The 14,801-nt window shown below is 40.1% G+C and overlaps 1 protein-coding gene across 12 annotated transcripts in view; it reads left to right on the top strand.

Annotated features, from left to right (window-relative positions):
• LOC119657839 (potassium voltage-gated channel protein Shaw) overlaps positions 1-14,801 on the top strand; it is a 354,266-nt gene that overhangs the window by 294,990 nt on the left and 44,475 nt on the right. For 9 of the 12 annotated variants that reach the window (XM_038064984.1, XM_038065014.1, XM_038064964.1 and 6 more), the window contains 3 exons: positions 2,011-2,229; positions 9,579-10,182; positions 10,284-10,421. In XM_038064984.1, the coding sequence (XP_037920912.1) occupies positions 2,011-2,229; positions 9,579-10,182; positions 10,284-10,421 (961 nt within the window). The remainder of the gene's footprint in view (positions 1-2,010; positions 2,230-9,578; positions 10,183-10,283; positions 10,422-14,801) is intronic. The other 3 variants (XM_038065040.1, XM_038064998.1, XM_038065051.1) reach the window with 1 other exon arrangement.

The following is a 14,801-nucleotide window of genomic DNA, read 5'->3' as shown; positions in this document are numbered from 1 at the left end:
CTCCGCCTCTAAGCTATTATATTTATGTGTTCATTAAAGTCCACGTTTGGACTTCGGTTTTTCTCGTTTTCCGCTCCATCAATAAGAAGTCACTTTTGAAAGAGAGAGTCTTGCTTAGTGGATGTGATATTCCTCACCAGCAGTTTTCAGGGCTTTTCCTTTGGCGCCTACTATGTGTTGGACTTTCAAATATCGGCCAAAACAGCAAAGGTGATTCAGCGCTGTAATATGTAGCAGATGCAGGGATCGGGATATTAGGAGAGACGCCATAGCCCGTAAAAGCATTCGTCCTTTTCCGGACAAGGCGTCATGGAGAACATGATCTGTAATGAGAAGTAATAATATTGACGACAGGATAAAACTCCTGTAGACGTCACTTCGCACTTGAAATTCCTTCTTAATTTTATCCCGATTATCCTCTTTTTTAAATCATTGGGAAAGGAGTTAGCGTAAGCTCTACAGGGTGTTCCGCGGGGAACTGTCACGCTCGGTGGCTTTACTTCGTCCGAATTCCGAAGTGATTTCATATTAGTTTGGAGGAACTACCACCATGTCTATGTTTCATCCTCCATGTCTATGGTGGCATCTTGCTGGATTTTATGCCGATGAAACCATGGTGAAGCTGTTTTTCTACCTCTGCAGGTACTCATTATCATGAATGAAGTGAAAGATTTGCGGCCATCTACAATTTCTTTTTTAAAACTTTACCTGATCAGCTCGATAGCAAAATTGCTTTTGCCATTTTAACTTCCCGAGGTTTCTCATAGTATCGGAGTTCGACCGCATGAACAAAATGCTACTTTCAGAGTAGCATCATTGAAAAGCATGTCCGTCAATATTCTCAGCCGAAATTTTTCAAACATTTCCGGCCGGATCAGTTGCCTTAAACTTTAATGCAACTTCACGTTCAATTCCTTCAGGCTGCTAGCCTACAAATTACTAGTCAACCAGGGAATACTTAAGTAAATTGTTATCTCACTGGAGTGAAGCAGATACTATTAAGAAGTCTTCATCAACTTTCCGAGATAGTTGTGCTCCCCTCCTTTGTCAAATGGGCTTGGGACGTACTCGGAGTTCACCAAAAATGTGAAAACAAGCATTTTAGAGAAGCAATCCGTGTGGATGAGGATGAATTAGCCCCAAAAGTCTATAGGGGCAATTATTAATGGTAGAAAAAGAAGACGTGGCAGACCCTACCTGAGATGAAACGATGGCGTAGGCTAGGACGGCAGACAGTTTTTATGGATATCGAATTGGTGCACCTTGGCGTAAAACTGGAATGTCTGGAATTCTTTATTAAGGTAGGCCTAGACCGAATACCTCAATCCCTGAAACGCTCACCCTTACTGTGTATGAAGCTAACATTGCTCATCTTTCGAAGGTAGTGAAACAGAAAACCGATGCTTTCAAATCCCTGTTTCAAATCCTTCATGTCGTAACCCAATCATCCCGTAAATGAAGTTTGTAATGTCCCTGGCTTCGCAATATATGCAACATTTCATTCACATTCTCGGTGACAACCTAACGAAAAAATACAATACATCAGCTACAGCTACAACCGCACCGCTAGGATATTTGGGGCAGAAGAAACATCGGGGACTCGCGGCATTCCAAGTGTTACTCTGCTGCATGGAAACCTCAAACCATTAAACTGCGCCGCCGTTCCTACATCTTCAGAAGTGGAGTCCGATGCAAAGACATATATTTACGTAAACTGCAGCCTCTATTATTCTTTCGAAAAGTATGTCCCAACGTCTACCACTGAACTTCATGACCCGTTCTCAGTCACAGTCAAATCCCTTATTCACTGGGATCATGCTGAGCTCCGCGTTAGATAAAATCTCATGAACCGAAGAAATCCTGAGTAGAGTAAATTATTCTTCAAATTTCCAGGGAGTAACATATCCTTCACCGGTTACCGGCTGATAAGAAACCACCAGCAAAATACTGACAAAAGTTAATTTCGAAAATATTTCGCTTTTTAATTGCTTCACTTTTCTTCTCTTTCAGATAGTCGGAGTAGTATCAGTATTTTTTATATGCGTGTCGATATTATCGTTTTGCCTTAAAACTCATCCGGATATGCGGGTGCCGGTCATTAGGAATATAACAGTGAAGACAGCCAATGGCAGCACAGCATGGGTACTAGATAAGACGCAAACTAACGCCCACATAGCCTTTTTCTACATTGAGTGTGTGTGTAATGCTTGGTTTACTTTAGAAATTTGGGTAAGTAAATAATGTAATTAAGGGGGTGATCCCGTGTGAAGGCCTTTTTTTTCATTTTCATATTTTAGAATTTTTTTCTGAAGTACTTGATAAAGGTACAAATGCGAATTTTTCACCATATATTAATGTTAATATCTTGGGGATTCATTATTGAAATACAGAACAATTTATACACCCATCTCCAAAAAAAGTAAATTTTAACTTGCAGACTTAACTACTGCAAACTAAGATTATTAAAAAATATTAAAAGCCAAATTTTTGGCGCCTTGTTAAACTTTTTTTGTGAATTTTGGTGTTTTTTCGCGGCTTCTTTAATGAACAATGATGTGTTTTTAGCCATTAAATCTTAACTGACCATTAATCTGTTTTACCTAGTCCATAGATCTTAGGTTTCGCCAAGAAACATATGCGCAGCCTTGACTTCAATTCTCATGATTTAGCGAAGTCATTCGAATGTCATTCGGATGAATACGGCGATTGATGTAAACTTTGGAGTCGTTCGGAAGTTACAGTGTTAAACAGGTAAAATGTCACACTACCTGTTTAACACTGTAACTTCCGAACGACTCCGAATATCAAAAAATCACTTTGACCATATATTCTACACTATACCTAGATAGAATTGATGGCAAAAAAAATTTTCGATTTCGCGGATCCAACACTCGAGATGAGCCCCTTAAGGCAGCAACTCTACACAAAGAAGGTAGCGTAAGTTTATGAACAATACAAAACAATCCTTTCATTTACTTCTTGGTGGGGCTGGTTAAGACTTCGCAGCATCACTCCTTTCCAAATTTCCTGATCATCATCACCAACGAGCGATACCATGACCGTCCAGTTGTGGATAAAATCCGGCTGAATAGGTTACGGTGGGCGGGTCACTTAATCCGTATGGATGAGGATGATCCCACCCGGAAAGTCTATAAAGGCAAGATCTATGGTAGAAAAAGAAGACGAGACCCTGCCTAAGATGGAGCGATGGCGCAGGTCAGGACGCCAGACAGCTTTTAGGCATATCGAATTTGTGGACCTCGGCGCAAAACCGGGATGTCTGGAGTTCCTTATTAAGGCAGGCCTAGACCGGATACCGGCTGTTGGACCGTTGATGATGATGATGATGAGATATGTAGAGCCGGCGTGGGACATTATACTATAACCATTCTCGTGCCGAGAAGGCAGTGTATTTGGGGTTTTTGTCCTTTTGGAAGAAAACTGACTGTTCTGTGCTTAAGGTGGCATTTTGTAGCAAATTAAAACACAGCTCATTAGATTATACTCCATTTTCATATTTTATTCAATAAATACTGATCTATTCACTCTGGTCTATTTGCGCCATGTCTATTGTCGCCATGCGTGTGGGATGTCATAAGTTTTATGCTCCGTATTGGCTGACCTACAAAACTCAGATTTTGCTTTTGCCAGACCAGAGAATTTAATAAGAAAAGTCAAAGATTTTTATAGCACGTTCTTCCACAAAGCAGGCTGTTTCCTCTGTTATTTTCGGACATGAACGGTTTTCTTCTGGACGGGTGACTATGAAACTTCGCTATCCACAATACTTGGTATATGTTCTAAATGTGAACCTGTCAGCCGGTACATGGTGGTTTTGAACGCTCTTTTATGAGAATTGCAAATGAAGTTGCGTTGTTTTCGAAGTGCCCGCTTCCGGAGTGTGTCGTGTCATCTATCTCCAGCTTAGTGGGTGATTTTATACCTTTTCTGATGTAATGCTATTTTGTTTGCCCAAAACCACCACGGGACGTTAATATTTCAAGTTTTCGCTCACTTTGTCATTTAGAAGAACGTCACGTTGCAAAATATTTACTTTATTATGGTTTCTGCCGAAAAGTATCTATTTTATTAAAAGATACTAAAAATGAGTGAAAGTGCTAAGGTACCGATGAACTTCGAAAGGTACTAAAGAGTCAATACTGTGCAGACGGTATCAAAGCACAAAATGGCACTGGTTGCATGCAACAGCTCGAAAAATCAGATTAAGTGAGACCTTTTATGTTTTGACCTTTCGCTATAGGTGATATAATTCATTTTGTTTTGACTGGAGAACACCGAGGTGTTCACTAAATAATGTCAGTTTTCTTCACAAATAACATCGGTTGACATTGTGAACCTTTTCGAAATGGTTGTGGATCTACCTAACAAGCCAGAAAAAAGTTGAAATTAATATAATAGTAACAAAAATCTTTCCCATGAGTTTAATAGTACTTTTCTTCTTGCCTGCTATCAAGAGAAGAATATTGAAGGCATCGATCCTACTTTCTGATTTCAGAACTCCATACAGATATCCTAGGAACAGACTCCCTATGAGGACAAGGTGTCGCTGGGCAGTTTATATTGTCGAAAGCAAGAAAACTTACAGAGATACAGTGGGTATCCTAACTAGCCATAATTCCCCCAGCTGGACATATGTTGTATGTTCAGAAAAGGAATTCTACAAGAAGATATGTCCATCCTGTAATGAGGAAGCGAAGCCCATATAATCCAGTTGCAGCATACATAAACGACTCTGGGGAATTCTGTTAGTGTTAGAAGCTATGCATCTCTTCACGCTACACTTTTTAGTTTAGAGAGACCTGTTTTACTTTTTGCTCACTGATATGTCCAGGAAGACATTTTCAAAATGTTTTGTAAGTTTTGACGTTTGTAATGAAGAGTGAATCCTTCAATTGTTCTTTTCAATGAAAACCAAACCCAATGGGCAAAACGACCAGTTTTGATGAATTGAACACCATTTTGTGAAAAATGTATCTTGTTTTAAATTCTTCGGTTAAGCACGAACTTTTACTGTTATTTATCTAGATCCGTCAACATTTTTCGGATCAGATCATCCAGTTTACCACAATTTTGGCCACCGCAAAACATGAAAATAAAAGTACAATTTGTTTGAGGACTTGAAACCTAACGGTGAAATATTTTTCAAAAAAAGTTACTGAATCTTGTTCAATGTATGGTGATATAATGATCATTCAAAAAAGTTTCCAAGTTTTCTTAAGAAAAATTTGTCAAAATGACCAATTTTTTGCACAACAAGATTGATCTCCTTGGTTGAGCGTACAACCATCCGGTGACGCTGTTTTCATTTGTTAATACCTCGTTGTGGGAAGCACGATGCGCTTATAACCAAATGTTAACTGCCAACAAAATCAACCGATTTTTATCCATTGAAATTTCCTATTCTTCCCTTGTGGAGTATAAATTCGATTATCTGTTTACAGGGGTCAGCAGCTGGCCCTATTTAACAATAGTATGTTTGATGTTCGCATAATTTCAGAAAAAAACTGTTCTAGTTCCTACGACCATCGGAAGTAATATTATCATCAAGCGTGGCCAAGATACCGGGGCGGTACAAAGACCAGTTTTCAACAATTGGTCCGTCGAGCCTATAGTTGTAAATAGCGGTTATACTAGTACAATTTCATTTCCTCAGAAACATCAAATAAATTTATCATCTCAGTTCCAAAGCCTCCTAACAACCCAAGTCTCCAATCAATCTACTGTAAAACATGGCCGAAACCACCTTTAAACACCAGACGGAGATCTCCAAGCAACTGGAAACTTTCGAAAGGAATTATAGAATATATGGAGTATTGCGGAAGTCTAAGGAGTACCTGGTTAGGAAACTGGAGAGGTAACAAGCCTTAAAGATCATCTTGCGAGTGAATTATCGCAAACTACTTGGTTTGCTTAAAGTGGAAGCCCGTACTTCGATGTACAAGAGGAAGTAGAAGCAAAGCTGGGGGCAATTTAGAACATGATTAAAAACGATGAAGCCCAGGTACGTAGATCAGCATCGAAGATCGAAGAAGGTACTTCTGCTAAGGATCCGCGAGGGAACGTCGAAAATGGGGGAGCAGCAGAGCGATCTCATCAAACATTCGCGGAATAACATCCCCACACATCCTACCTGACCACCTGTCAAAATTGCCACCAATATCTACTGGGGTACCTGAAAGGGGAAGCGTAGGAAGCCGTAGTGCACCTGCAGTTATGCACCGGTAACTACAAATCGGCACTCCAGATACTGGAGGAGCGATTTCCGGATAATCGTCAAGTGGCCAGTGAATACACATCCTGGACGCGAAAAAACGCGGCTACAAATCTGGTAACGACGTAAGAAAGACATACAAGACGATACAGAACTGCTTGGTTGAGCAACTTGGGGTATACGATTTCTCACTGGGACCCTATGGTAATTCGAATAATAATGCGGAAGTTCGATAGCGACATGCTTCGCTGTTTTGAAGAATACATCTAAAGTACCAAAGAGCCACCTCCTGTGGGCAAGCTATGCGATTTCCTGCTGAAGGGGTGTAAGCTGCTTATATCCATCCAAGCCCAGCATTCTTCAGCTCAGTCTCCGAAGGAAAAAGCTTTTCCACACAAACGAAAGGTGGCTGCATATATTACCATGAAAAATATCCTGGATCCAGCGGTAATGACTCTCGGACTACTTTCCAGACTATAGAGACATAAATTGACGAAACGCACACTATTGCCAAACATTGCGGCCATGTACAGGCCACTGCAATGGTTGGCTCGAATGAATGTTGGCGCCAAAATCCTGATGCAAAGAATATGGGAGTCTGGAATCTGCTGGAATGACACTCCATCGAAGGACTTGTTGAATCAATGTAAACGCTTGGAAGCCGAGTTACCGATGTTGGAATCGATTCGCATCCCTCGATGGGTTCAGTACTCAAAGGTGAACACAATCGAGTTGCGGCGTATGTTGCGGTTATCTATGTCAAATCAGTTGACACCAAAGGAAAAATAAGTGTCACACTGTTATGCGCCAGAACTCACGTCAAATCGTTGAAGGCGAAGATAACTCTTCCGATGTTGGAATTGAATGGAGCCCTCCTATTGTTAGAACTAGCGGGCATGTTACAAAATACTATGCAATTACCAGTGAGCAAAGTATGCTGCTGGAGTGACGCAACTATAATACTGGCCTGGCTTAAAAAGAATCCAGCAAAACTAGACAACTGGACAAAGATTAGTAACAGTAAGGACTTCAGAAACTAAATCCATTTATTAACCAACAGGGAGAGTTGGGGCAAGGTTGAAGAATGCGGACTTGTCAAACCAACAGAAACATCCGATACTCCTACCGCGAGAACATCATGTTACTGGTTTAATAATTCGAGAAGCACACAAGAACATCCTACATGGAAGCGTTCAGACGATCCGTAATCATTGACGAATGCGGCATTGGATCCTAAATGATCAGCGATTTATACGGAGTGAGCTTCATCGCTTCCTTACTTGTGTGAGATATGCTAGAGATCATGGCCAAATATTGATGGGTGACCTTCCTGCCACACGGATGAATCCAAGTCCACCGTTCTTGCATTGGGGGGTTGATTACACAGATCCGATACAGACTAGGATATCAAAACGGCGTTCCACCGTTACACTGTGTTTGTGTGCATCAACGAAAGCCTTTTTGGCTGCTTTCAAACGGTTCACAGCACGAAGAAGACTGTGTTCCGGAATATCGATCACGGAACAAACTTTGTGGAAGCAATGAACCAAATGGATCAGGAAATGCAACAGGCAATGGCTGTGGAACTGGGAAAAGTGGCTTTAATCTCCGCAAAAGATGGGTTTACCTGACGATTTATCTCAGGCCCAGCCCCATACTTTGGGTGATTGTAGGAAGCGGCGGTGAAATCGGCTAAGCGACAATTAAAATGTGTGTTTGATGAGGCAAAAATAGTCCTCACTTTCGAGAAATTTACTACGGTCCTATCAGGTCAAGACTTGCTTAAAGTCAAGAACACTGGTTCCCCTATTGAACAATCCTGGAGACCTCGAAGCATTGACACCGAGACAGTTTTTGGTGCAACGACCAATAATATTATTACCAGAGGTAGACAAGTCGCAGCGAGACCTTTACGAACGGTGGCAGCAGTTGAAGGCACTTAATCAAACTTTCTAGAATAGGTGGTCCCGGGAATATTTGCACCATTTACAATCTAGGCACAAGGGTCCAAGGAATCTGCCAACGTAAAGGTTGGACAACTGGTACTGATTTGAGAGCGCGATATCCCTCATGCAAAATGACCGTTATCACGGGTTCGGGAAGTCTAAACTGGAAGCGATGGCAAGATTCGTGCGGCAACTGTTCGATATCACCGTGCGAACATTTTCACCGAGAGCTACGAAATTTTGAGGCCTTACGTGGAATACCATGTAGAAAAATTAAACCACGCCCGAATAGTTCGAGGTGAACTGAGGATTGAGGTGGATTGTTCAGTGCGTGGAATACAGGATGACCGACGAGAGATCATGCAGGTCCTACATCAATCACATGCAATGTGCGAAGATACATTAAAATTAGTCACGATAACGCATTGTGATGCGCTTCTAAATTACCTTACTTTTAAATACAAGGATATTATCCACAAAATTGATGAGGTTCTTAACCTTTCGACAATAAAGAGGAGAAGGGGTCTTCTCGGCAAAGCACTGACTGCGGTTTACGGAGTAATCGATGGGGTCTGCAGCGACATCGAAGGCCTTCAGCATGAGCAACTAGCGACGTTACAGACGGTGCCCCAGCAGAACGTGTTGTCGAATGCACTCACAGAAGCTTATCATTCTACGGTTTCTCATCGACTGCGGCAATTCTCTGAAAAACTGACCAAAGTTATCCAGACAGTAAATCAAATAAACAATCGGTTTAACAAGGTGAACTCCGGTGGATAGATTGTTCCTGTTATGACAACGTATTTGATGGCCGTGAACTACTATGACAAGTTAGTCACAAAGTACAACTCAATTGCGTCTGCTCTACATGGACGGGGTAATTTGTCGGGCCTCACTAATCAGGAGGCGCTGGCAAGCACGATGGTCAATGTATGTGCCAAGCTAGACGCGTTCTATGAGTTCCGCAAGAGAGACTGTCATTGCGGAAAGAGAAATATCAAATTCGGGTGTTCGGATATCATCGGCAGGTACCGGTATGAGCTGCTGCACATAACGCCTTTCCTTAAATAACAGAGGCAGGGCGATATTTGATGCCGCAACCCAAAATTTCTGATATTGCCGTTAACTTCAATCTGGCCAGGATTTCGATCTCGATCCGGCCTTGTTGGTGTCATACATTAAGCAAGAAGGAGACTTCCTACGTTCACCCAAAATAACAAAAGATATAGACGACGTACCCAACTGCGTACTGGATACAGTATATGATCGCCCCCATTAGTCAAGATCTATATCTAGTATTTATACGCATAGCACAAATTGCTACTGTAGAAGAATTTCTATTATAGAAGGACAAAGTCTGTCTGTCATGTTCACTAATTTTTCAAATTCTCTATTTACAGGTAAGGTTCATCTCATCGCCGAACAAGTGTGATTTTATAAAGTCATCCGTTAACATAATCGATTACATAGCTACGCTTAGTTTTTATATTGATTTAGTGCTCCAAAAGTTCGCCTCGCATTTGGAAAACGCAGATATCTTGGAGTTCTTCTCGATAATACGTATCATGCGATTATTCAAGTTGACAAGACATTCGTCCGGTCTCAAAATTCTTATACAGACGTTTCGTGCGTCGGCCAAGGAGCTGACCCTCCTAGTGTTCTTTTTAGTGTTAGGTATTGTTATTTTTGCCAGTTTAGTATATTACGCGGAGAGGATACAGGCGAATCCGCACAATGACTTTAATAGTATACCGTTGGGTCTATGGTGGGCTCTAGTTACGATGACCACCGTGGGCTACGGAGATATGGCTCCAAAAACGTATATCGGTATGTTTGTTGGAGCATTGTGTGCTTTGGCTGGTGTATTAACGATTGCACTGCCCGTGCCCGTCATTGTTAGCAACTTTGCAATGTATTATTCACATACGCAAGCAAGGGCTAAGTTACCAAAGAAAAGGAGGAGAGTGCTGCCTGTGGAACAACCGCGACCGCCCAGAATACCAGGTGGGGTTCTCTTTCTTCTTGATTATTTCTAATTCCTTTTTTGGTTAAAACTATACAAAGAACGCATCAAAGAGCCACTAAGCTCCCGGTCTATCTTACAGGTCAACCAGGAGTTGGGGGTGGTTGCGGAACACCTGGCTCGGGGCCACACTCTGGAGCTCCCGGCTCGGGAGGTACGGGACCGCGAAGGATGAATGCAAATAAAACTGGTGCGAAAGATTTAGTTAGTCCGAAATCAGGTAATTTAGGCTAAGGCTTAACGGCTTTTACTCACATTAATGATTTCACTAAAACAGCTTCTGTACAGATCAAATATACATAGAAAGCCAACACATATTCACCTTAGCAATTTTCGCAGGAACTTTGTTCTATTCTCAACGAGTGGCAAATATGCAATTCTTTTCCAGAATGATATACAATTAAAAGTGTGTTGCTTTGCAAACTTTTCATACGACATCAAGACAAATAGAATTTTCCGCTCTTTTGTAAAGTTTTATAGCTTATTTCCCCCCACAATGCTCCAGCCAGCATAGAACACTAGAACAGATGCGATAAACTTCGCATAACACGAAACTACAACTTTCGCTATTCTCACCAAACAGAATCTATTGTACAGCAGTTTCCACAGCGGATATCATTCCGCGTACACACATACATACATGATTTAGAACAAATTTCATAAAACTCATAAACAGATGGGAAAGGCTGATCCAATCCAAGCTGTAACGGGGACTGTTGAAACCCGAAAAGCTTTTAAATTGCATTTTCAAATGACAAAACACGGAAAGTGTACTCGCTGAAAAGAAATATGTTCTCGAGGAACGTGATGCAAAATGGCAAGCGTCCCTCCACTAGTGAGGACTCCACTAACGAATACATACCCACGAATGAGTAGATCTGGGCAAAAGGATTAAGAGCGACACTCTGGACGAAGCTTGTGAAAATATTTAAAATTTACGACCTTTGCCATTCTATTTTTTAGCAGGGAAATGTGAATTTTCAGTTTAATGTGAAAAGTTTGAATAACAAGGAAGCATGTGTGTGTATGTATTCGCGCTGTGGGATCCGTACACTATCGTGGATTAGGTAGGGTTTTTACAGCGCTTTAAACTTTGAATTTTATGTCGAGATTGCGCGGTGCCAATCAAAGGCGGTGCCTCATTAATTTCAGATTATCGCAAATAGACAAAAGGTGGACCACTATGAATATTAGAAGTATGTGCATAAGGTACCTACGTTTATAGGTTTCAGTTCACCTTGCTTGAAATTCAACTTAGAAGACCCTCTGGGAGTACAGATCCGGTTTCCCGATTTTTCCGAATATTCTTTTCTTTCCCCATTTTTCAGACAAACATGCAACTCATTCAGTTAGTTTATTATAAGTATCGCATCGACAAAAGGACTGATGGGATGTTCGCATTCGTCTATTTTCAAAGCCAGGGAAAATCGCGCCCTTACAAAAGAAGATAGGCTGGCAGTACAATAATCTTAGTTTTTCAACACTCATAAACTAGTTTAAGGTGTTTCTCTGTACAAGGCATTTTCGACAATTAAATGTAACTACCTCGCAAAAGCAACTGTCGAGACACATTCCTACATCACCTTACTAGCCAGTTTCGCAATGTGAGTCAGACTCTTTATCCGGATTTTCACTCACTAATCATTCTTTAGACTCGTCTCAGCTAGAATATATCGGTCATTTGAAAACATTTGAATATAGGCATCTATATTTGCGAACATCCTTGCAACTTTTGCCTTCCAGGAAGCAAAGTGTAGATAAATCGATTTAAATATCCAAATAAAAATAAATAAATGATCGACTTTATAGTGGGACAATAAAGTAGAGAAGGGATCAACCATAATGTTATAAATGCAAAATTTGAACTATAATTTATGCCTCTAAAAAGATTGAATGCCTTTCAAAACTAAAAGAGTGCTTTGAACAATACAGCAATATAATAAGTAATAATAAAAGCTGGCAAAATGTGAAGGGCAACTACCTACAAAGATCAGTACGCCCAGAAAAGGGAAATGAATTTTGTCATCATCAGCATGAAATCCTATCCACAACAAACATCATAATTATAAGGGATGACTTCAGACCAAAAGTTGACGCATCTAACGTTAAAAATGTTGACTTCACGGGCTTGGCAGTTTACATGACGAGAAGGTTCAAAACACCACCTTATAACAATGATCCCCCGCATATAAATTCACAAATAGTCATATGCAGGTTCCTGAATTGACAAAGCAATCCCTGCCATATATTTAAGTCATAAAATCTATAGATGTCGGGCAGATACTTCTAACAGGGAACAAGGGGAAGCAACAACCAGAAATATAGCCTCAACGAAAAGGCAAAAGACATTGCCACCAAACTGCAGCAACTGATAACTAAAAAGACTAATATAAACGAAGAATAATTTCAGGTAATGTAGTCACAAATAGACGAGGAAATTCTGGAAATAGAACTAGTGGAACATAAGAAGAAAGGAAGGCAAGGAGCTTAAAGCAAGATTCTTGATTCCAAACAAAATGGAATTCAAGTAACAATATTGGAATCTAGTACGGAAAATGAAAAAAACGCTCCGAAAACAAATGAGCAGATATCCGACTCTAACATGGTAAGAATCCTGAATTCTTCTATATCATCAGAGGATATCGCGCGGGGGAGCCTTTTATGAGATTTTCAGTTATGGTATGTTTTATCCTCTTTCAATTCAGACACATTAGGGATTTACACTGGCAAACTTTTGGAACCTACCAATATGTCTATTTTAGTTGGTTTATAACCACTACTAGAAACTACCGGTAAATTCTCTTATTCCCAAATCCCCACATTCTTCTTGCATAATATATATATGACTTTCAAAAAGAAACCCGACTGCACTACTTTTAATATTCATAGGATTCAGCCTTGACGAAAACTTTATTTAAGTATCGAACACTTAAAATGCAATTTAAAAACGACTTCTGCCCCTTATAGGCCTTTATAGTAAGCAAATAGTTGGATTCGAATGATGACTTTCTTCAGTGACTCATGTAATGTTAAAAAGGCATTTTTGTATCCATATTTAAAAGAACAGCTTTAATACCTGTGTAATAAGAAATATATAAAGCAAACGGACACTTGCTACACTGCTAGAAAATATATGTAAATAATTTCACAAATCATGCGCCAATTCTTCAAAAATTAGCGGAACAAATTATGTAATGACTCCTTGTATTCAGCAATACTCAATTAATTAGTGCACGTGCAAATCGCCCAATGAATTGGCAATGAGCTGAGTAGTTTTCTGAAATTCGCGATTCTTGTGGAACCAATATGAAGGTTAGCACGAACATTGAAAGAGTCGGTTCAATTCTCTTGCATTCTAGATAACGAATATGCTTTTACTTTATCTATTTTTATTTAATTTATTTTATCCTCCCAGGGGGCAAAGGGCAAACACATCGCAAGAAAGAATGGCCCAAACGCACGTAAAGGAAATGCATGGATCCGTCCTAAATTCTGTTAGTTTGAGAAGTATTCATACAGTCACACAACCTATATCTAAAATTACTGTAACCCAAAGTAATCATACCCTACACAAAAATTAAAAAAAAATTGTGTGAATGCTTCTAATATCTCGAAATTCGGTAGAAGTATTGGATATCTAAAACATTTGACCTGTTATGAATGCCATGACTTAGTTTTTAGTTTGGGAGCATTTCCTATGGGTTTGCAAGGAGTTTTACATCCTTTTCTCCTAATAGTGCCATATGCGGTGAGTAAAGTATGAGTAAACATTTTAATTAGTAACAAGCTTTACATATCTGCTGGGACACCGGGGATCGATGGCTCAAAAAGCACCATAGAGCGTAGAGGACGTCTATCCATTCTACCCAGCCCGAAAATCTAAAAAAGCTCACCACAGTACACCTATACCATACCAAAATATACCTATTACAAAACCTAATGGGCGATGTAATTGAATTCTTCCCTACCTGTATTCCCTACATTGTGTGTCTCTTCGGCAAGCAGTTTATACAATAAATCCTGAATATAGGTAAGTTGCCTGTCAGTGCACTTGACTGACATATTCCATGTTTTCGTAAAATAAGCGAACAGTCAGGTCGATAGGCTGTCTTTCATTTTTTTCTGCAAAGAGAAGCGTTGCCAAAATTATAATCTAGATGTATCTGCATATGAGATTTTAACCCACTTAACACTACTCTCCTACAATAAAGCAAATATCGTAAAAATATACTTCGAGGCACCATCACTGCTGGAATAATCAGAAAAATTACTATGTTAAAATGCTAATCCCAAAACACTAAAAAAAAAAGTGGGATTTAAATCAACCTTACCGCGCTTAATCTACAATCACTACCTAGTGGTAGGGATTACTTTCTAATGTCCAATGACAATTCCCTAAAGTTCCGGTGTTTGCTCTTACATTTTTCAAAAATATAAATCTATTCCAGGCTCTCTCTCCAGCGCTGCTTCAAGGGACCACCATTGCGCAATATTACTTCGCGAGATGAGTTTGCCTTTTTAACGCTTCCAAGGCTTTAAATTTTTCTCTTCTTTGCCTCATTGAACGCTCGTTTTGAATTTTCGCAATTCCGGAACACCA

Source organism: Hermetia illucens, chromosome 1, assembly GCF_905115235.1.
Source record: "Hermetia illucens chromosome 1, iHerIll2.2.curated.20191125, whole genome shotgun sequence".
NCBI lineage: Eukaryota > Metazoa > Arthropoda > Insecta > Diptera > Stratiomyidae > Hermetia > Hermetia illucens.
The sequence above is the reverse complement of the archived record's forward strand: the minus strand, read 5'-3'. Positions and strand labels throughout refer to the sequence as shown.